The 24130-nt window shown below is 39.9% G+C and overlaps 1 protein-coding gene and 1 pseudogene across 6 annotated transcripts; one reads left to right on the top strand and one right to left on the bottom strand.

Annotated features, from left to right (window-relative positions):
- Positions 1–6956: 6956 nt before the first annotated feature.
- Positions 6957–23152, bottom strand: ATP23 (ATP23 metallopeptidase and ATP synthase assembly factor homolog). Of its 6 annotated transcripts, none has more exons than XM_066258857.1 (6): positions 22870–23152; positions 18377–18422; positions 17613–17694; positions 13082–13219; positions 9994–10077; positions 6957–7774 (listed from the first exon to the last, which is right to left on the bottom strand). In XM_066258857.1, exons 1-6 carry the CDS (start codon positions 23048–23050, stop codon positions 7571–7573), a joined length of 735 nt encoding a protein of 244 aa, XP_066114954.1. In that variant the 5' UTR covers positions 23051–23152; the 3' UTR covers positions 6957–7570. The 6 variants fall into 6 exon arrangements, with proteins under 6 accessions (XP_066114954.1, XP_066114951.1, XP_066114949.1 ...); XM_066258854.1 differs by having other exon boundaries at positions 18377–18451; positions 22870–22994; XM_066258852.1 differs by lacking the exon at positions 9994–10077 and having other exon boundaries at positions 22870–23149.
- LOC136323074 (large ribosomal subunit protein eL42-like) lies at positions 12354–12668 on the top strand (annotated as a pseudogene).
- Positions 23153–24130: the final 978 nt, after the last annotated feature.

Raw genomic sequence — 24130 nt, 5'->3', positions numbered from 1 at the left:
GCAGGGAAGAGAAAGAAGAAAGAAAATAATGCAAAAAAAAGGGGGGGTTATTAGCAGAATACATAGCTCTTGCTTCTCAAATATTCTAAATTCAGAACAAAAGTTTAAAAATTCAAGTGCAATATTATTAGCAACATAAATTAACATTTAATTAATTATACATTGGGGGTATTGCTCTGAAGTGAGTTTAATTAACAAATAACTAGGTTTGGTAATATCCTGGCTGGATATCTCTATCCTCTTGAGAAGGGGAAGTTAAATGTTGAAATAACATTATCTGATTGCTGCAGACTAAGATCATCCTGTTTCATTCTTCTGTCTGCCCTTCCTTCTCTCCCCCAAGGGCAGAAATGAACAAAACAGTGGTTGTCTAATTGCTTAGCACCCAATTTTCTGCCTAGCAAAGACTATGTGGTTATGCTGTTTCCCATATGATTTTAGTTCTAAAGAAAACATTATTGCATTTAGAATTCAGTGCATATTAATCTTTAATTTAATTGTGGAAAGTTTCAAACATGTACTAAGTGCACAGAATCATATGATGAATATTGTCACTTAGGTTTGACAGTTATCAATATTATGACATTTTGTTTAATCTATACCTCCATCTACTCTTCACTTGCCATTCAGTTACTTTCTAAGGTAAATTTTACATATACTGAGATGTTTAAATATTTTTTAAATTTTATTGATTTCTAGAGAGAGGAGAGAAAGAGAGAGAGAGAGAGAGAGAGAGAGAGAGAGGTAGAAGCAGGAAGCATCAACTCATAGGAGTTGCTTCCTGTATGTGCCTTGACCAGGCAAGTCCAGGGTTTTGAACCTGCAACCTCAGTATTCCAGGTCGATGCCTTATCCACTGTGCCACCACAGGTCAGGCAGGAGATGTCCAACTATTAACTGTACAACTTTGACAATGGATACATCTGTGTAATCTACATCACAACAAAGATATAAAATACTCTCATCACCCCAAAAAGCTCTTTCTGTTTTGTCCCAATTTTTTTGTCCACTCCCCCACCCTCCTGGCAACCACTGTTCTGGTCTTTTTTTTCCAACATGGACTAGTTTTGCCTGGTCTATAATTTCATATGCACGGAATCTTCAGGTAAGCACTCTTTCGTATCTTAAGCTTTATTTAATTAGTATAATGTCTGTGAGCTTCATCTTATTGTGTGTATCGGTAATCCATTCCTTTTTGTTGCTGAGAAGTGTTCCATGGTTTGAATATATCACAACTTGTTTATTCATTCTTCTGTTGGTAAACATTAGGTTGTATACACTTTGGGGGTTTTTATAAATAAGGTTATTATAAACGTTTTTGTCCCAGTCCTTTTGTGGATTTGTTTTCATTTTACTCAAGTATTATACTTACCTTGTAATAGCACAAAGGATAGGTGTATGTTTAACTTTACAATAAACTGCCAAACCTTTTTCTGAAGTGATTTTACTAATGTACATTTTTACCAGTAATCTATGAGAGTTCTGTTTGCACCACATCCTACCTAATAAATCTTTGAAGCAGTCTATTAAATTTTTGGCTTTTCTAGTGGCTGTGTAGTAATTTCTCACTGTGGTTTTAATTTCCTTTTCTTTGATGACTAATGATATTAAACAATTTTCATGTGCTTATTGTTTCATGTGTTCAATTATGTATCATCCTTCATAAAGTGTCTGTTCAAGTGTTTTGCTATTTTTTTATTGGGTTGTTTGCCTTTTCTGAGTTATAGGAAATTTTCCTATTTTCACATAAGAGGTCTTTCTCAGATAAATTCATATATTCTTCCAGCCCATGGTTTGTCTATTCATTTTCTTAATATTTTTCAATGAACAGAATTCTTTAATTTTTAATTTACCAATTAAAAACATCTTATGGTTCTCATTTTCTGTGTCTTTGATGCAGTTTGATCTGCTTTGAGTTAATTTTTATATATGGTGTTAAAGGTCCAACTTCATTAGTTTGGCATGTTGATACCCAGTTTTCTTAGCACTGTCTTAAATATCTTCTCCCCATTGAATGGTCTTGCCACCAGGCTCTCTATTCTGTTCCATTGGTTTATAAATCCTCCAGCTTTGTGGTTTCCCCACCCCCACCCCAAGATTAGTTTGACTACTCAGAGTCTCTTGAAGTTCCACATGCATTTTAAGATGGGTTTTTCTGTTTCTGCAAGAACAAAAATAGTCATTGGAATTTTGGAATTTTGATAGGAATTGCACTGAAGCTGTAGATCACTTTGAGTAGTATTGACATCTTAATATTAAGTGTTCCAATTAATGAACATGGAATGCATTTTTATTTATTTGTTTCCTTTAATGTATTTCAGCAATGATTTGTAGTTTTTATTGTACAAGTCTTTTACCTGCTTGGGTAAGTTAATTCTTAAATATTTGTTTATGCTATAGTAAATAGAATAATTTTTTAATTCCCTTTACAGAGCACTTATTTTTAGTGTATAGAAATACCACTGATTGGCCCTGGCCAGCTGGCTCAGTCAGTTAAGAGTGGTGTGCCAAAACAACAAGGGTGCAGATTCGATCCCTGGTCAGGGCTCACATGGGAAGCAACCAAAGACTGCACGACTGAACAACAAATACTTCCCTTTCCCCTCCCCTCTCTCCCTTATCCTCTCTCTGTCCCTCTAAAAATCAATAAAAATTAAGCCCTGGCCGGATAGCTCAGTTGGTTGGAGTATCGTTTCAGAGCACAAAGGTTGCCAGTTCGATTCCCAGTCAGGACACGTACAGCTCAATGTTCCTATCTCTCCGTCTCTCTCTCCCTTCCTCTCTCTCTCCCTACCTCTCTCTCTCTCTCACTGTGCCCCTCTCTCTCTCAAGAACAAAATAAAGAAATACCATTGATTTTTGTGTGTTGACTTGTATACTGCTACTTCGCTGAATTTATTCTAACAGTTTGTGTGTGTGTGTGTGTGTGTAATCTTCAGAGTTTTCTACATTTGAGATCACATCATCTGCCAACAGAAATACTTTTATTTCTTCCTTTCCAATTTGGGTGCCTTTTATTTCTTTTTCTTGACTATTGTTTTAGCTAGGGCTTACAGTGACAAATTGGATAAAAGTGGCAAAGCAGGCATTCTTGCCTTGTTCCTAACCATAGGAGGAAAGTGTTCAGTTTTTCACATTGAGTATGATGTTCAGTGTGGATTTTTTCTGCCTGACCAGGTGGTGGCACAGTGGATAGGGCATTGGACTGGGATGCAGAGGACCCAGGTTCAAGACCCCGAGGTTGCCAGCTTGAGCATGGGCTCATCTGGTTTGAGCAAAGCTCACCAGCTTGGACCCAAGGTCGCTGGCTCAAGCAAGGGGTTACTCGGTCTGCTGTAGCCCCCCAGTCAAGGCACATATGAGAAAGCAATCAATGAATAACTAAGATGTCGCAACAAAAAACTAATGATTAATGCCTCTCATCTCTCCGTTCCTGTCTGTCCCTTTCTATCCCTCTCTCTGACTCTCTCTCTCTCTCTCTCTCTGTTTAAAAAAAAGAAAGAGATAGTTTTCTTCTAGTTCTAGCTTGTTTTGTATTTTTATCAAGAAAGGGTATTGAATTTCATCAAACATTTTTTCCGGATTGATTGAAATGACCATGTGGTCTTTTCCCTTTATTGTTAATATAGTATGTTACACTAATCAGTTTTCAGTTGTTGAACCATCCTTGCAGTTGAGAAATAAATCCTACTTGGTCATGTTGTATAACCCTTTTGATATGCTCCTGAATTTGGATTGCTATTATTTCTTGAGGATTTTTTTAACAATGTTCATAAGGGATATTGGTCTGTATTTTTCTTGTAGTGTCATTTTCTGGCTTTTATATCGGAATAATTCTGGCCTCATAAAATGAGTTGGTAGTATACCCTCTTCAATTTTTTCAAAAATTTTGAGAAGGATTGATATTAGTTCTTCTTTAAATGTTTGGTAGAATTCACTAATGAAGGTAGGGATTTTCTTCATCAGATTTTTGATTACTAATTTAATCTCCTTACTTGTTATAGGTCTAACCATATTTTCTAATTCCTCATGGTTTGGTGTTGGTAAGTTCTGTGTTTCTAGGGACTTTTTTATTTCATCTAGGTGATCCAATTTGTGGATGCAGTACACAGTACCCTCTTATAATCCTTTCTATTTTTGCTGAATCAGTAGTAACGTCCCCACTTTCATTTCTAATTTTAGTATTTTGAGATCTCTTTTTTTCTTACTCCATCTAGTTAAAAGTTTGTAAAATTTGTTGATTTGTTCAGAGAACCAATTTTTGGTTCCACTGAACCTCTCTCTCTCTCTCTTTCTCTCTTTCTAAAATTAATAAAATTTTTTAAAAAGAACCAAATCCGCATTTGAATCCCTGAGTAGATTTTTCAGTTGTTATTATACTTTCCAGCTCCAGAATTTCTTTCTGGTTTCTTTTTAAGTCATCTATCGGTTGGTATTTCCATTTTGTTCATACATTGTTTTTTGTTATTTTTTTAAATTATTCAGTGAGAGGAAGGGAGGCATATAGACAGACTCCCACATGCACCCCAACGGGGATCTACCCAGCAAGCCCACTAGGGGGTGATGCTCTGCCTGTCTGGGCTATTGCTCAGCAACCAAGCTCTTAGTGCCTGAGGCAGAGGCCATGGAGCCACCCTCAGTGCCCAGAGCCAACTCGCTCCAATTGAGCCATAGCTGCAGGAGGGGGAAGAGAGAGAGGAGAAGCCCATGGGCACTTCTCCTGTGTCCATGACTGGGAATCAAACCTAGGACAACCACACGGTGGACAGATGTTCTACCACTGAACCAACTGGCCAGGGCTTCATACATTGTTTCTTGACTTTCTCCATATCTTACTTTAGTTCTTTCAGCATCTTTAAGACAATTGTTTTAAATTATTTATCTACTATAACTACCATAAGGTCTTTTCCAAAGAGTTTGCCAGTTTATTTTTTTCCTTTGAATGGGCCATACATTCTTATGTAGCCTTGTGTATCCTTTGTATGACTTGTGAGATTTTTTTATGAAAACTGAACACTTGAATGTAACAATGAGGTAGCTTCAAAAATCAGATTCATCCTCGTTCGTAGGGTTTGTTGTTTTGAGTTTGGGGGTTTTTTGTTGTTGTTTTTGGTTTGGGGGAGGTGTTTGGTGAAGGTTTTGTTTTTGTTATAGGCTGTCTTTGTGCCAAGGATCTGTCTTAAGTATAAACCTAAGGTCTTCTTGGGTCTTTTCTGAGCCTGCACCTTCCCCTGGGCATACATAGTGACTTTTTTTTTTTTTTAATAGAGAGAGAGAGAGAAACGGGGACAGACAAGGAGAGAAATGAGAAGCACCAACTCATAGTTGCAGCTTCTTAGTTGTTCATTGATTACTTTTTCATATGTGCCTTGACTGGGGGGTTCCAGCTGAGCCAGTGACTTTTTGCTCAAGCCAGTGACCTTGGGCTTCAAGCCAGTGACCTTTGGGCTCAAGCCAGCGGCCATGGGATCATGTCTATACCACACTCAAGCCTGCAATCTCACGCTCAAGCCGGATGAGCCCACACTGAAGCCTGTAACCTTGAGGTTTTGATCCTGGGTCCTCAGCATCCCAGGCCAATACTCTATCCACTGCACCGCTACTTCTTGGTCAGGCCATAGTGACTTTCTAACTTCCCTTGTATGTGCCATTGTGTTTTAATGTTCTGGTCTTCAATGCCTGGCTCCCAAAAGGGGAAAAAATAAAAAATGAATAGGAAAAACAGCCTCAGCTCTTTAAATACCCTGGAGGCCACTTCAGCCAGCTGAGAAAGTTTGCAAATATGGGAGGTGGTACAACAATGTCACCATCTTTGTCTGAACCTCTGTGAAAAGAAACAGCAATCAGCAATCATAGCAGACCCCAAATATATGGAGGACAGGGGGCTTTCTGCCCCACTGACTCCCAGTCTCTATACAAGCAGCTCTGAGAAAACATGTACGGCTGCCTGCCACAGGCACAGTGGTGGGAATTGGGTAGCTACTACTGCACTAAGAGCAGGAATTGACCAAAATTCGCTGCAATTTATTACCTAAGCCTCTCCCTGGAAGTTGCAAGCCTTCAGTAGACTCCAGAAGTCCAAATTATTTCCATCGGACAGATTCTGTCAGTGCGATTTTGTCTAGGTAAGGTAGGCCAAGACATATTTGCTGGGACAGCTGGAAGATGCAGCTCAAACTGGTGAGCCCACGCTCAAGCCAGGAAATTGGGGGTTTCACCTGGGATCTCACTGTCCCAAGCTGACACTTTACCCACTGTGCCACCACCTGGTCAAGCTGCACTGGCCTTTACTAAAAAAAAAAAAAAAAAAAAAAAAAAAAAAAGAAAAATTCTAATTAAGACTGTTTCCAAAAAATTAAGCCTAATAGTCTCATACTGTATTTCCCCATGTATAAGACACACCTTTAATTTGGGGGCCCAAAATTTGAAAAAAAAATGTATCACATAAAGTTATTGAACTCAAGTTTTATTCATCATAAAATTCATACAACTCCTCATCACTGTCAAAACTCCCATCCATTAGCTTGTCCTCATCTGTATCTGATGATGAATCACTGTCTTCAACAATGAGCATAAAAACAAGCGCAAAAAAGCGGGAAATACAAGTTAAAAAAAATCTACAACCACTGTATGACGCACCCAGTTTTAGACCCCAAATTTCTTGGAAAATTGTGCGTCTTATACATGGGAAATATGGTACATGTTGAAAGAAGAACAGGAAGTGGAAAAACATTGATCACTGAATGAATTATTTCCAACTTTCATTCCTTATATGTTTTAATCAAACATCTCAATAAATTTCCTATAATGAGAATGGTACATTTTCTTTCCACTTAATGTAAATACCAACAGTGGTTGCCTAACATCATACAAGGATATCACTTCACAGGTTTCTTAATCAAATCTAAAATAATCATATGTAATAAAAATAAAATCACAATAATAAAAAATACAAGTACAATGTAGAAAATATAAAAATGTAATTTATTTGCCTTATTTACCAATGGTTAGCTATAAAGATACAATTTTTTGCCTTGGAGTTTCAGTTTTCACCAGTCACTTTTTCAATCATATGCTAAAATCAGAATCTTCTGTTTTATCTGTATTTATTTTTGTGTGTGTGTGTTTTTAAGTAAAAATGTGTGCTTTTTTTAAATAAATTTTTATTAATGTTAATGGGATGACATTAATAAATCAGGGTACATATATTCAAAGAAAACATGTCTAGGTTATCTTGTCATTAAATTATGTTGCATACCCCTCGCCCAGAGTCAGATTGTCCTCCGTCACCCTCTATCTAGTTTTCTCTGTGCCCCTCCCTCTCCCCCTAACTCTCTCCCTCCTTCCTCCTGCATCCTCCCTCCCCCCACCCCTGGTAACCACCACACTCCTGTCCATGTCTCTTAGTCTCGTTTTTATGTTCCACCAATGTATGAAATCATGCATAAAACAAAAATATATATATATGTTTTATCTGTATTTGATTGTTTATGTTTTATAGGTTTGTGCACTTGAGAACCATATTTTCTCCTTGATCACTGAAGCTCTATAACATAAAATGTCATTGTCTTCATATATTTGAGTAATATCGATCACGGTTTTGAAAGTCTCTATGAGCATATCTTGCATAAGTCTTGTTATGTGGGATCCTTCCAAAAGGTTCATGGTCATTGAAACAAGATTCAAAAACTTCATCGACAGCCTTTTCAGCTACTTCTTTGCTGATGTTCCTAACAGCCAGGATAGAAAGAATGGCTCTGTCTCTCACACAAGTCTAAGGAGAAAGAAAAGTATGCGGCTTTAATTTTATGTGAAAATTTAATCATAAAATAATACTGTCTATAATATCTGAACCATAATCAAAAACCATTTTCCTATTATTTTATTCTGTGATTCCAAAGAAGAAACATAACTTAAATTATGGAGCATGTTTAACTCAATCTAAAATTATTTAGGTATAAGTAAGATCGTCTCCAATTTTCTCATCCTTTCCAATAATATACGCAGATGTCATTCTCTGAAGTTCTAGGCAGTGTTTGCCAAACAATAGCTTCCAATCTGTAAAATCACAGAAAAGTGGATAAGCAAGGTTCTGGTTGAATTTTTAATAAAATTTAAATAAATTTAAAATATGCTTTATTTCTGCAACTCTCTTCCATTGCAGCTGACCAGTGCTAGGTAACTTTTCCTTTGAGAGAAGCACTATCCCTTGCAGGTAACAGGAAACCACACATATACTTCTCAGGGAAATAGAAAAATCAAACATTTTCTGTTTGTTTGTTTCTGAGTGTTCTTTGCATCAGTATGCAATGTTACTGTTGTTGATTTTTTTTTTAATCAAGAGACAGAGAGAGAAGCATCAACTTGTAGTTGTGGCACTTTAGCTATTCAGTGATTACTTCTCATATATGTCTTGACAAGGGTGGAGGAAAGATGAGTGGGGGGGAGGCTCCAGCCAAGCCAGTGATCCCTTGCTCATGCTAGCAACCTTGAGCTAAGCCAGAGACCTTGGACATCAAGCCAGCAACCTTTAGGCTCACGTCAGAGACCATGGGTTCATGTTGATGAGCCTGCACTCAAACAGGCGACCTTGGGGTTTCAAATCTGGGTCCTCAGCATCCCAGGTCATTGTTCTATCACTGCGCCACAACCTGGTCAGGCTACTACAGTTGATGTTTATATTTCTTGAGTACAAAAGCAGGACTCCCATTTCCTAAAACTTTTCCCTCAATCAGTCTTCCGCTACCTCCACATACTTACTATCCTGTTCCTAGTCGTATTTGTTTGCTGCTGCTGCTACCCAAGGTAAAAAAAAAAGAGAGACACTCCTTTGGCAACAACTCAGTGCCCTGGATCATATGCTCTAACCACATTACCCTCTTCTCTGGGTGTGCCGATGTGAACCCTACTTCCGCCCTTCCCACTGAGAGCCAGAGCAACAGCTCAGTGAAATGCAGCCCAAGCTGAATCTACCAAAAAAGCAGGATTCAAGGGCACAGAAAACATGTGTCACTAAGCTGACTTAGCACAGGCTGAAAGCACAAGTCTTATCTAAGTCATCACCCTCCGCAGGCAGCAGGCTTTTCTTCTAGCTCCCATTCACTACCTTCACAGTGTCTCTTAAGTTCACTTTGACTTTCTACCCTCCACCCCAGATTTAGTCACTGTCTTCTCTAGAGAACCAAGGGCCTTTCTGTTGTTCCAAAGCTATCCTTATTGTATCTGGTTGAAACTGCTGTCCTGATGCTTATAACGCTCACAAACGGGCACAGCCATCTCCTCTCATAGAAAATCTGTGACCAGCATTTCTCCGCCATGTGGACACAGAGCCCCTTGGTTGCTGTTGGCAGATCTGCTCACAGTCATTATCAGTCCATTGGTTCTATACTCTCTTCTGTGTCCATCTACAGCAGCTAGATGTATGACATGACAGCAAAGCTTTCTAACAGGATGATCTTGCCTCTAGTTTTCTCTTTGGTTTTTGTTATTGGCTTTGTTTTGTTTTGTTTTGTTTACAAAGTCTCTCTCAGCTCAGTTCATCATAATCAAATCTGTACAATCCAAAACTTTGCTATGACATCATACACCTTTAAGGTGCACTAATATCCAGCCATAACCTGTGCTGCAGTGTAGTCTCTTCTGAAAGGTATTACTTTTTTGTCTTGAAAATACTGTGGTAGTTTTAAAATGTAAGTCCAGGACTGCAAGGATAAAAGACAGGCTGTGATTTCACTTCCATTCCTTATCTACCCCTATCCAAAGGTATCCCGAGGAGATCTTAATACTTCTCATCACTATTAAATTCTCTGTCACACAGCTTGCCCCAAACTATAAAACAGAACTAAATTCCATCTATTTGGCGTAAATGCTGTACAGTTTGTATTCTTTTCACACAACTAGTTCTTCAAAATTCCAAATACCAAATGTACTTCTCATTTCTTCATTATCTCCACTCTTAGCACTTTTAAAGGTAAGTGATTTCATGTTAGTTACCTGATAGTGTTGCTTTAATCCAAAACGTAACCTAAATATTTCATTTACAAGTGAGCAGTCTCCACTAAGGTTAGCAGCTCGGACCTATCAAAAAGACAGAAGGCAAACGAAAATAAGTGCTCGTGCTCTATACCTTTATATCAACCAATTTTCTTTATTGCAAAGAATGCAAAAGTAGCATGTTTTACTGAGATCAGGGTAACTGTAAGACTTTTTTAAAACACTTTTTAAAACTCTCTCAGCTCCAGAAGTTATTTAGTTGACAGAGCAGAGGCCCTGGCCAGTTGGCTCAGCAGTAGAGCGTTAACCCTGTGTGCAGAAGTCCCAGGTTTGATTCCTGGCCAAGGCACACAGGAAAAGCATCCATCTGCTTCTCCATTCTTCCCCCTCTGCTTTCTCTCTATCTCTCTCTTCTCCTCCCGCAGCAAGGCTCCATTGGAGCAGGCCCAGGCACTGAGGATACCTCCATGGCCTCTGTCTCAGGCACTAGAATGGCTCCGGTTGCAACAGAGCAATGCCCCAGATGGGCAGAGCATCACCCCCTAGCGGGCGTGCTGGGTGAATCCCAGTCGGGCGCATGCAGGAGTCCGTCTCTGCCTGCCAGCTTCTCACTTCAGAAAAAATACAAAAAAAAAAGAGAGAGCAGATATCCAAGAGCTATATTAGACAATGCTAAATGCACTGGACTGGGGTGTGCATGACAACCTGAAGTTAGGACTTGGTTTCTAATTTACCACATTTTTTAAGTAAAAAGCAGCTTCGCTCTAGCAGGCTAACTCAGTGCATAGAGTGTCGGCCCAGCATGCAGACGTCCCAGGTTCAATCCCTTGTCAGGGCACACATGAGAAGTGACCATCTGCTTCTCATCTCCTCCCACTCCCACTTCTCTCTCTCTTTCCCTCTCACAGCCAGCGGCTCAACTAGACCCGGGTGCTAAGGATAGCTTGGTTGGTCTGAGCACTGGCCCCAGGTGCTAAGGACAACTTGGTTGGTCTGAGCATTGGCCCCAGGTGGGGTTTGCCAGGTAGGTCCTGGTCAGGGCACATGTAGGAGTCTATCTCCCCTCTTTTCACTTAAAAAAATTAAATACGCAAAGTATAAAGCAGCTTTAATAGATGAAAAAATCTTGGAACAACTGGCATAGATTCTATAGATAAAGCTAACCTGGCTACATTTTTGAAAATTCATTGCAAATGGAATGACCCACTTCTTGTTACTTGACAATAATGTGGCCTTTATTCCTCTGAAGAGTTCAAGGACTTATACATTTTAGCTAACAGGAATTAATTCTCATAACACCTGAGAGAATGACCTATTTAACGATTCAGGATTCAGTCTACTCTCCAAATAATATGAGTTATAATGAGAAGCAGTAGGGTCGCTTATTAATTTCAAGGAAAAAAGAAAAAAAAATCTGAATTATAAAGTATAAGCTTGACATTTATATTAGTTTTTTAACTTCTCAGCATATTGCACTCTTCAATTAATGAAATGTAAATATGAAATACTCATGTCTCTCAAGAAGCGTATTTATATTTATATTTATTTACATTTCTGATAGCAATCCAAAGTGCTTAATAATAAATATCGTCTTATGTTGTATTTTTGAGACTCTAGAGCAGGGGTAGTCAACCTTTTATACCTACCACCCACTTTTGTATCTCTGTTAGTAGTAAAATTTTCTAACCGCCCACCGGTTCCACAGTAATGGTGATTTATAAAGTAGGGAAGTAACTTTACTTTATAAAATTTATAGAGCAGAGTTACAGCAAGTTAAAGCATATAATAATAATTACTTACCAAGTACTTTATGTAGGATTTTCGCTAAGTTTGGCAGAATAAATCTTTATAAAACAACTTACTATAGTTAAATCTATCTTTTTATTTATACTTTGGTTGCTCTACTACTGCCCACCATGAAAGCTGGAACGCACACTAGGGGGCGGTAGGGACCAGGTTGACTACCACTGATCTAGAGCAAGAAAAGAGCACCTATAAAGGCAGCATAGAAATCCAGTTAGGAAACCTGGTTGTTGCCTGACTGGTGGTGGCACAGTGGATAGAGCGTCAGTCAACCTGGGACGCAATATAAGAAGCAATCAATGAACAACGAAGGTGCTGCAACTATGAGTTGATGCTTCTCATCTCTCTCCCCTTCCTGTCTCTCTTTCTCTCTCTCACTTAAAAAAAAATACCCTGGTTATAATCCTGCCTCTTCCACTTACTAAACTATAAAATCTAAACAAATGCCTCACTTTCCACATATATAAAGTGACGATAGAGTATCAATTTATATGGGTTGTTATTAAGATCACATAAGAATCAACAAACATTCTATGTACCAATAACATTCTCACAACATGGTGAATGTTCCTAAAATCCACCGGACTTTCGGTAAGAATTGTGGCAAGCATCAACCCCACAAAGTAACAGAAGAAGAAGGGCAAGGAGCCTCTGTATGCACAGGGAAAGCAACATTATGACAAGAAGCAGAATGGCAATGGTGGGCAGACTAAGTCAATTTTCCACAAAAAGGCTAAAACTACAAAGGTTGCGCTGAGGCTTAAATGCATTGAGCCCAACTGCATGCAGATCTAAGAGAATGCTGACTATTGAGATATAAGCATTTTGACCTGGGAGGAGATAAGAGAAAAGGTCAAATTATTCAGTTTTAAGCTTCAGATTTTGTTTTATTATGTGACAATAAAGTCTTGAGGATATGTTTACTTAAAAAAAAAAAGAATCCACAAACAGAACACTGTTTGGCACACAACCCTCAGTAAATGGTAACTATCCTTATTTTTTATGTTATATAGTTTATTCCTTAAGAAATAGTTTATTATAACTAAAGTTAATCATCGCTATTATTAGAATTTAAGGGTTATATTTGATACAATTTTTTTAAAAAATACTTAAAATATCTCTTGTTTTGTCTCAATTGTATTCAATAGTTAGAAACAGTAATTCAAGACTAACTTGGAAGTTTGACAGTAAGAAAAGGAATATGTTTAAATTAATTATACTTGAATAAATTCTTCAAACACAGTGTTGGGAGGGGGAAGAAGGTAACTTCTACAATAAAACTCACCTCTGAGCAAGCCAAATGTTTGACATTGGTGAACCAGTCAATATGAGCACGACAATGATCAAAGGTATGAATGAGCTCGTGCGTGACCACTCTGTTCATATGAGCCTGATTACCGATATTATTCTGGCACAAAACAATCTAGGAGGCACCAAGACAAGAAAAGTTTGGTTATGTCTAAAATCTCTCATTTCAAGAGTTCTAGTCTTTCTCTGACACGAGAGGGACTCATCTGCTTGTATTGCCTCCACCCATTTTTCACCACTGACCCCACACCTATCTATCCATTAGGACCCAGTCTTAACTACTTGTTCCTTTAAGCTTTCCCAATGACTAACTTCTCCCTTCTCTTCTCTCTGAACTATATGAGCACTTAGATTAAGGACACTTCTTCACATACTGTCCTCATTGGGCGGACTGTATCAGTGTGGCTTGGACTCCACACATTGTATTTAGAGCATGGACTTTGGAATGAAATGATAGATTCAAATTCTAGCCCCATTCCTTACTTACTCAGTACCTAGAGCAAGTTTCTTTTTTTTTTTTCTTAGAGAGAAAGAGAGAGGAACAGACAGGAAGGGAGAGAGAGGAGAAGCATCAACTCATAGTTGCAGCTCCTCAGTTGTTCATTGATTGCTTTCTCATATGTGTCTTGACCAGGAGGCTCCAGCTGAGCCAATAACCACTTGCGCAAGGCGGCGACCCCACACTCAAGATGGTGAGCCCGCACTCAAGCCAGATGAGCCCATGCTCAAGCCAGATGAGCCCACACTCAAGCCAGCAACCTCAGGGTCTGGAACCTGGGTCCTCAGTGTCCCAGACTGATGCTCTATCCACTGCACCACCACCTGGTCAAGCCAGGGCCAACTTTCTTAACTTCCTTGTGCCTCAGTTTCCTCAACTAGAGAAAGGAGATAGAGTACCTACCTCATATAATCGTGAGAATTAAATGAGAATATATGTAAAATGCTTCTTATCAAGTTTCTAAATAAGCAACGAATCAACAATGAATGACCACCACTGCCCACTCTACTAGAATTGCCAGGAAAAATCCTCAGAAAGACCTTCAGAAAGCAGTATAAAGAGCCAACAGCACCCTGAGCAGACCCCTATAAGAATAATAAAGACACGAGGGATTCTAATAATAACAGTTACCATTCAGTGCACACTTTCTATGTGCCAGGCACTGGGATATGTGCTAGATATTTCATATACATTAATTCAATATCCATTTATTAATCTAATATTTATTGAGAACTATTAGTAGATTTGCAATCTACTAACAGAGATAGAAATTAATCATTATTTACCAAAATGCTTAAATATATTCAATGACTGCTGTCATGAAGAAAAACAAGAGGTTGTCATGAGTACTTACAAGGAGAATGCCAGACCTGGTCTGGAAGTTTCGGAAAGGTTTTTCAGTGGAAGGAATGTTTACAGTGGAATCTAATGGATGACTGGAAGTGAATGTGAGGAGACAGAAAGGGAGCAGAGCAGACAGAGAACACACCTATGCGAAGTGTGTGGGGAGGGCTGAAGGACAGAATGTTTTAGAAGCTGGAAGCAGGCCGACACTGCTGAAGCACAGAGTTTGAGGTGGCAGGCATGAGACAAAGTTGATGAGGTCAGCAGTGGCCAAATAACTGAACACCTTGTCTTTATCCTGAGATCAATGGGAAATCACTGAAAGGCAGTAGTGAAATGGGTGGTGCTTTTGTTTTTATCCTTTGACTATAGTTGGAAAAATAAGATGAGTATGACCAAAATTGGATACAGAGACATAAGCTGAAGGCTAATGAAGTATTCTGGGCAAGAGGTAATGGTACCTGAACTAGGATAGTAGGAGCCAAAAATGGTATCTAGGAGGAAAATTAGGTAAAATTTGGTGATAGAATATGGGAAGGGAATCAAATCCCTTCTTTCTGGTTTGTGTAATAGGATGGATGGTGGTGTCATTCAATGAAATATGTAAAACTAAAAAGACCAGATTAGGTAGGATAAGGGGATAGTAAAAAAAATCAGTAATTTAGACCTGGATTAGTCAGGTCTGAGGTGCTGTTAAGACAACCAAGTGTGGGTATTAAGTGGGAGCATGGATATAAGGATGCAGAGTTCAAGAGAACTCTGACCTAGGAAAGTAAATGAGATCCCCTTGGCAGAGTACAATGTGAAAAAGAAGGGAATCTAACACCAAGGATTAAGGGACTTCAACATTTAAGGACTGATAGAGAAAGGTGAGCTAACAAAAGAGCAATCAGAAGAGTGCTGTCCACCGGGCACCATAGGAAGAAAAGTTCTTGGCATTATCTGTGAAAGTCAAATATATGCATACCAAATGACCCAGTAATTCCACTTCTAGGCAAATACTTTGGAGTAACTTTTGCATATGTGCACCAGAGAAAAGTTAAAAAATATTCACAGCAGCTTTGTTCAAAATAACAAAGTTGAAAAGAGTCAATATTAAATAAGGTAAACTACAGTATAGACATGCTAACAGTGAAACTAAATAAACCAAAAGTATAAAAAACAACATGGAAGAATCTCATAATGTTGAACAAAAGAAATATACTACATGGTTTCATAAAACTACAAAGTAATACCTATAACTCAAAGTATTCCATGAATAAACCTTAAGAGCAGTTGTAAATTGTACTAATTTACAAATGAGAAAACTAAGAATAAGGTGAATAAATTGCCCAAGCCCCACAGCTAATTAGCAGGGGAACTAGGATTTGAACTCAAGTCTACCTAACTCCAAAACCCAGAGCCCTCACCCCTGTGCTTTTGCCCATGATTATAGTGAAATAGCTGTAAATAACCAAAATATATATAATATTCCCCATCAAGAAACAAGTGCAGTTAGATGTGAGTTATATTCAAGATGAAACTAGTTACAACACCTTCATCTACCCTCATCACAACAAAATCTATCTACCACTTCCAAGAGTCTCTCAAAACCTTGCAATGACTTAAAATTAATAACATGTACGGAACATTACTATGCTTTCTATGATAAACACTTTATAAGAAATGTCTCACTTAATTCTCATAACCATTCTATAAGATAGATACAATCATTACCCATATTTTACAGATGAGAAATCTCATTCCCCTAATCAAAAACTTTCAAAGGCATATATGCCTCTTACCATGTAAAGGAGAAACTCCTTAGCTCAGCATTCAAAGCCTCCCCCTACAACCAATACGGGAGAAAGTATGGTGGTTCCTCAAAAAACTAAGAATAGAACTACCTTATGACCCAGCAATCCCTCTACAGGGTCCCCAAAAACTCGAAAACATTGGTACGTAAAGACACATGCACCTCCATGTTCATTGTAGCATTATTCACAGTGGCCAAGACATGGAAACACCCAAAGTGTCCTCAATAGAGGACTGCATGAAGAAGATGTGGTACATATATACTATGGAATACTACTCAGCAGTAAGAAATGATGACATAAAAAAAAATGATGACATTGCCATTTATGACAACATGGATGGACCTTGGGAACATTATACTAAATGAAATAAGTAAATCAGAAAAAGCTAAGAACTATATGACTTCACACATAGGTGGGATATAAAACTGAGGCTCATGGACACAGATAAAAGTGAAGTGATTACCAAGGAGAGGGGATAGGGGAAGGGTGTAAAGAAGGACAAATGTAAGGGGACGGAAAATGATCTGACTTTGTGTTATGTGTATACAACATAATCAACAGTTTAAATGCTATAGAAATGTTTACCTGAAACCTATGTACTCTTATTGATCAATGTCACCCTGTTAAATTTAATTTTCTAAATAAAATTTTAAAAAATAATAATAAGCCTGACCTGTGGTGGCGCAGTGGATCAAGTGTCGACCTGGAATGCTGAGGTCGCCGGTTCAAAACCCTGGGCTTGCCCAGTCAAGGCACATATGGGAGTTGATGCTTCCTGCTCCTCCCCCCTTCTCTCTCTCTCTCTCTCTCTCTCTCTCTATCTCTTTCTGTCTCCTCTAAAATGAATAAATAAAAACAATTTAAAAATAAATAAATAATAATAATAAAATATACCCCCCCAAAAAAAAAGCCTCCCACCATATGGCTTCCCTTCTTTCCAGCCCTATTTTCCTTCAGTAAACTAGACAACATACCATTCCCCAAATACACCTTGTTCTTTCCCAGCACTCCACCTCTGCTCATGCTTCTCCTGTCTGGGCAACAGTCTTTTGTCTTCTTTGCCCTAAAGAGGCTTTATATCCTTTAGCTGAATTTCTTGCCAGCTTTTAGTCAAGCATCTCACTGTCCCACTGTGGTAACCATGCCCACCTAAAACCTATAGGTATAAGCTGCCTCAAGTTCTGTCATTGTCTGTGTTCATCTCTTATCTCCCCTGAAAAAGTGTAAGCTTCTTAAGAGTAAGGACCATGACTAACTCATTTTCTGAACCCCACACACAGTCTACCGAACAGAATCCCCAGCATGTGGAAGGTCCTCAGTAAGTATCAGAAGAATTGAAGGAAAGAAAATAAGTTAGTGAAAATGCCTACCTGAGACATGGAAGCATCAAAACCTCCGCTGACATTTCCATTACAATCTTCACAAGAGAAGTGTCTTTCTCTGTCAACAGCACTAAAAGGCAAGAATGAATTAGAGACAATGTCCAGAAGCATTACCAACCTGAGTGTGCACGTGGCACAAGGAAACAGCCTGGGCCACAAGACCCGATTCAAACCCCTTCCACTACTGACACATAGGAAACATTGGGAAAGCAACTTAACGCCCACAGGACTTGGTTTTCATTTGTAAAATAAGGAAATTGTCTCTGAAATCTATCCTACTTCAAATTCTATGAACTTTATGATTCCATAAAGTGTTTGGTCAACGAACTAGGACCATACTGGAAATATGATGGAGTTCCAAGAGGTAGACCTCAGAAGTCACTTCCTCTAATCCCCTCCAAGTTAAACAACACCTAGATGGGTCCTGCATAACAAGCTAAGACTTCTTCTCCATTGAGGCACAATGCTGAGGATGGCACAGTGGAAAAGCCAGGTTTAGTAATTCCTTACAAGAAATATTGTAAGCATTCTCTTCACTAAATAACCAAAGTCAACAGTAGACCCAGAGATTTAGAGTTACAGCAGATGTCTAAAAAGAATAAGGCTTGTCTGGAGAGAATGCAGCCAATTAATATCACCTACCCTATGGAAAAGGCATTGTTGCCTAAAGTGAAATACAAGTAGTTCCAGTAGTGGAGGGTTTGTTCAGAGTAGCCAGAATATAAAGCAGCACTTCAAAATGATTTACTTACCAACCTGAGTGCTTCATGGCATCAAGTAGAAGTTTGACATATGGATCTAAAAAGATATTGACTCAATTATGTATGCTAAATGGAAAAATAGCCAACTAAATTATCCATATAGCAGTATATTATCAAAAAGCAATTCACAAATCTTAATGAAATAATACTATATTAAAATTGGTTTTAAAAAAGATAGGCTTAAATTAACATAAAAGCAACACGTTAACAGAACATAACACTAATATAAATACCAAGATGGGGACTACCACACATCCTAGATAATATCAAGTATGCTTTTATAGGCTATTTTTAGTTAAATGATCAAAGACAGAGGGAATTTTGAGCTAAAAGCATAGAAAGGAACAGCAGCATAGTAGCCAGATTTAGAGGAAGGCAATAAGCAGTCCCACTGTTGTCTATCTGAGTCAAACCACACTGGAAACAGTGTCCCATTCTGAACACCACATGAGACCTACTCTTCCACAAGGGAAGGCAATTAGACTAGTACAGGACTATGTTCAATAAAAGAGAAAGGATTTGTGGGTTTGAAAAGGAGAAAGACTTAACTAGGACCACCGCAGCTTCAGGTATTTGAAGAGGTGCCATGTGGGAATTAAGTCAATCAATATTTCTTCAAAGGATAGAACAAAGATCAAAGGTAGAAGCTACATGGGCAGATTTCAACTCAGTATGAGAAAGATTTCTCCAACAATTAAAGCTTTTGATACAATAGACAAGTAGCCTCAAAGAACAAATAACTGTTCAAGCAGAGGTCTATAAACATTCTGGTCAGTGATGGCACAGAGGTTTTCCTGTATAGGGTGGAAAAGCCTGTAACTCCTGAAGACCATTCCACTTCTAAGAGTCTGTGAGCCAATGACAATTACAGGAAAATGCAATGAAACCAAATGCCTCTAATAATTTTTCACATGGACATCCTGTCTGAGAGTATAAATGCACAGCAAATATAAGACATAAGCAAAAAAAAAAATAGAACAGGAAATTAAGGGGTGTTTTTACAGTATTAAAAGCAAAAAAAGGAAAGTAAAAGAAAAGTAGTAGTGGGATGATAAAGTTAGGTTAGACTACTGCTTTACTAACCTGCCTCCTCTTAAGTGGGTTAACAGTAAAATAATTATTAATGATAAGTATTATTTAGTGTATACCAGGTGTCTGGCACCATATCAATTGCATTATTACTCAAGCAACTAAGAGATTTTTAACCAAGTTGAAGTGGATTTAAAAATCAACAGTCCTCTGCCTGACCTGAGGTGGCGCTGTGGATAAAGCACTGACATGGAACACTGAGGTTATTGGTTTGAAACCCCTGGCTTGCCTGGTCAAGGCACATATGGGAGTTGATGCTTACTGCTCATCCCCCTGCTCGCTCGCTCTCTTTCTCTCCCCCTACCTCTCTAAAATGAATAAAATTTCTTAAAACCACATATATATGGTCAAATAATCTTTGATAAAGGGGCCAACAACACACAATGGAGAAAAGAAAGCCTCTTCAACAAATGGTGTTGGGAAAACTGGAAAGCCACATGCAAAAGAATGAAACTCGACTACAGCCTGTCCCCGTGTACTAAAATTAATTCAAAATGGATCAAAGACCTAAATATAAGACCTGAAACAATAAAGTACATAGAAGAAGACATAGGTACTAAACTCATGGACCTGGGTTTTAAAGAACATTTTATGAACTTGACTCCAATGGCAAGAGAAGTGAAGGCAAAGATAAATGAATGGGACTACATCAGAATTAAAAGTTTTTGCTCAGCAAGAGAAACTGATATCAAAATAAACAGACAGCCAACTATATGGGAACTGATATTTTCAAACGACAGCTCAGATAAGGGCCTAATATCCAAAATTTACAAAGAACTCATAAAACTCAACAACAAACAAACAAACAATCCAATAAAAAAATGGGAAGAGGACATGAACAGACACTTCTCCCAGGAAGAGATACAAATGGCCAACAGATATATGAAAAGATGCTCAGCTTCATTAGTTATTAGAGAAATGCAAATCAAAACTACAATAAGATACCACCTCACTCCTGTTAGATTAGCTATTATCAACAAGACGGGTAATAGCAAATGTTGGAGAGGCTGTGGAGAAAAAGGAACCCTCATTCACTGTTGGTGGGACTGTAAAGTAGTACAACCATTATGGAGGAAAGTATGGTGGTTCCTCAAAAAACTGCAAATAGAACTACCTTATGACCCAGCAATCCCTCTACTGGGTATATACCCCAAAACCTCAGAAACATTGATACGTGAAGACACATGTAGCCCCATGTTCATTGCAGCACTGTTCACAGTGGCCAAGACATGGAAACAACCAAAAAGCCCTTCAATAGAAGACTGGATAAAGAAGATGTGGCACATATACACTATGGAATACTACTCAGCCATAAGAAATGATGACATCAGATCATTTACAGCAAAATGGTGGGATCTTGATAACATTATAAGGAGTGAAATAAGCAAATCAGAAAAAAACAAGAACTACATGATTCCATACATTGGTGGAACATAAAAATGAGACTAAGAGACATGGACAAGAGTGTGGTGGTTACCAAGGGTGGGGGGGGAGGGAGGACATGGGAGGGAGGGAGGGAGAGAGTTAGGGGGAGGGGGAGGGGCACAGAGAACTAGATAGAGGGTGACGGAGGACAATCTGACTTTGGGCGAGGGGTTTGCAACATAATTTGATGACAAAATAACCTAGACATGTTTTCTTTGAATATATGTACCCTGATTTATTAATGTCATCCCATTACCATTAATAAAAATTTATAAAAAAAAAAAAGAGAAAAAAAATAATAAAATGAATAAAATTTCTAAAAAAGAAAATAAAATAAAAATCAACAGTCCTCTTACACAAAAATTGCAGGAGCACAGTGGTTTTGTACTTTAAAAGGGGCCTGCAGTATTTTAGAATCAATTTGCTTTGAAGAAAAAGAAAACAAAGTTCTCCCATAATGCTTGGTTTCTGGCATCACTCCTACCTCGGGTATAGAATTTCAAAGCTGCAGGTTGATGCTTTAATATGAACAGGTTGTCCCAGTAGCACTCCCCATGCAAGGCTGAGGCCAGCTCATTCCTACTGCGATTCATGTTCAGCACCTCACATCCTATCTCAACTTTTCCTCCACTGTTTGGCTTTTATATTTGGTTCCTGATATGCTGGCACCTCACACTAATAAGCTCTATTCCTTCACAACCCTAAAAGAAGGTGTTTTTAACCCTCTCTGTCCCCCACCCCTTTTTTTTTTTTTCAGACAGGAATGAGGGTATCAGAGAGTTAAATCACTCTTTAAAACCTAACAGGGAAAGGGACCAGAATTTGAACCAATATCTAACTGCATCCCATGTTCTTTCCACTGTGTCCCACTGAAACATCTTAAAGGCAAGATATTTAGCCATCTTAGTATTTTCCCACACCAGAACCTGGAAGGTGTTTGATATTGTAAATACAATGTCATCATTCCTTCTACTCGACTTCCACCTCCCAACTCCTTTGATTCCCTAAGTGCAGATGATCTCGAAGCAGGCTGGAAAATCTTTGGATGGTTGATTTTTAAACTGTGACAGGGTAGGTATTCAACAGTAACCTGGTTTTGGGACAAGTACATTGAAGACTAATTTCTGGCCCTGGCCGGTTTGCTCAGTGGATAGAGCGTCGGCCTGGCGTATGAAGTTCTGGGTTTGATTCCCGGTCAGGGCACACAGGAGAAACGACCATCTACTTCTCTCCTGGTTTCTCTCCCCCTTCTCTCCCTTCCCTTCCCCAGCCAGTGGCTCCACTGGTCCCAACGTCAGCCTCAGGCGCTGAACACAGCTCGGTTGGTGCCAGCGTGGGCCCAGCGCTGAGAATAGCTCCGTTGACTGGAGGGTGCATCCTCCCAGACAGAGTTGCCTGGTGGAACCCGGTTGAGGCGCATGTACTATCTCTCCTCCTATCACTTAAAAATAAAATTATACAAAGTAAAATAAAACAAAATACAAGACTTAGATTTCTAAATGTGTCTGAAGTAAATTTAGGAAGTCTATGTAAAAAAAGTTAACGTAGTGTAGGTTTGTAAAACTCGATTATTGCACTGCCAGCAGTAAGTATGCCTTAGTAACGTGGCTCTTCAAAACTGCTTCACCAGACTTCAAAGTCTCCACGCTGCTGCATCACTTACATAAGAAATCAGACCGTCAAGCCAGTGAGAGCAGTCGAAAGGGGCAAACTCCTAAGCCGGAGCCCGTTCACTCCACGGCAGGAATAGGTCTGAAGGGCGCCTCAGCGCCTGCTCCGATAAGGAAACCGAACCCAGACGCACCACAACCACCACTACCGCCACCTCAGCCCGCGCCCATGAAGCCGAATCTGCCTGGCCTCGGCGCCCAAAGCCGCCCATGCCGCACTCGGGACTGAGCCCGGGCCTGTCTGTGCCCGCGGCCCTCAGACCTCAGCCGCCGACCCCCAGCCTCCAGGCCAGCTCCTACTTGTCTGCAGAGTCTTCAGGAGCATGAGCTGGCACTTCTGGTTGCTGGAGAAGAAGCTGGAGAGGAACCCTTGCTGGGGCTTCCCCTGCCCCAGCCTCTCGGCGAAGGCTGGACACGCGACGCGGGGCTGCTGCTCCCCGGCCGCGGGGCCCGGCCCGCGCTCGTCCGGAGCTCCCGCCATGCCATCCGCCGACGCGCGCCGGCAGCCCAGCGTGAGACTAAGGAAGGAAACCACCCTCCGGCCAAACCCAGCGCCCAGGCTCCGCCTCGGCTTGGCTGAACTGACGTTGGCAGGGCGACGGTCGCGGGGCGGAGCCGAAGAGGCTGGGCTGGAGGAGCTCTTCAACCCCGCGAGGAACGCGGGGCGGAAGGAGAAGAGCGGGGAGAAGCATGACGGGGGCGCTGGGCCACGTGCGGGCGGGAGGAGCCTGAGTGGGCTTCTGCCCTTGCAGGCAGCATCCGGGTTGGTTGTGGGCTTTGCCGGCTGCCCTTTAGGGTTGTTGCCGGGTCCCCAAAGGCGTCGTTCCGCAGCCCTACCTCCTCGTGGGTAATTTCTGGTCAATATTAGCCACTATGTCCCCTTCTCCCTCTGAAAGTTTCTGGCGTCCTCCTACTCCCTGTCGTTTCCACCAAAAGGCTATTGCCATTTCTGTCCCACCTCTCCTCTGATCCCCAAGCCACATTGAAAGCTGTGTTTTTCAGAAACTGTTTTTGAAAGCTACAATTATAATGACTGGTCACATCAAAATCTTCAAACTACAGGACACAACTACTTTTTTTCCTGCTTCATCTGAGCCCATTCACTCACCCTGCTTTCTTGCCACCCCAAATAGCTCCAACAACAAAACACAACCTATTTACTTCTACTTCCAAGCCTTACCTCATACTTACATCGTTAAGACCCTTTCCTGAGTCCTTTCCCAAGTCCCAATCAAATCTACCCTAATCAAAATTAATCTTGGCCCTGGCCAGTGGCTCAGTGGGTAGAGCGTCTGCCCAATGTATGGACATACCCAGTAGGATTCCTGGTCGGGGGACACAGGAGAAGCGACCATCTGCTTTTCCCCTCCCTCCCTTGCCCCCTTCTCTCTTCTAGTATTGTGAACAGTGCCTTTCATGTCACAGATGCTTAATAAATGTCCTAACTGGATGGCTGCTAGGATAATCCATTCATTTGAAATATGAAAATATGAACACTTCCTGTGTACATGGAATTCTAAAGCTATAAGTTTTTAAAATCCACTTTTTATTGAGCTCACCT

This window comes from Saccopteryx bilineata, chromosome 2 (assembly GCF_036850765.1).
Source record: "Saccopteryx bilineata isolate mSacBil1 chromosome 2, mSacBil1_pri_phased_curated, whole genome shotgun sequence".
NCBI lineage: Eukaryota > Metazoa > Chordata > Mammalia > Chiroptera > Emballonuridae > Saccopteryx > Saccopteryx bilineata.
The sequence above is the reverse complement of the archived record's forward strand: the minus strand, read 5'-3'. Positions and strand labels throughout refer to the sequence as shown.

Bases quoted from the DNA above. Each gene is read 5' to 3' on its own strand.
- ATP23 (XM_066258857.1), bottom strand. From the start codon at position 23,050: ATGGCGGGAGCTCCGGACGAGCGCGGGCCGGGCCCCGCGGCCGGGGAG. The intron at 18,423-22,869 runs GTAGGAGCTGGC...ATATCTTTTTAG, and splicing joins CCTGAAGACTCTGCAGACAA to ATCCATATGTCAAACTTCTA. The intron at 7,775-9,993 runs GTAACTAACATG...CTTTCTCCTTAG, and splicing joins GATTAAAGCAACACTATCAG to ACTTGTGTGAGAGACAGAGC.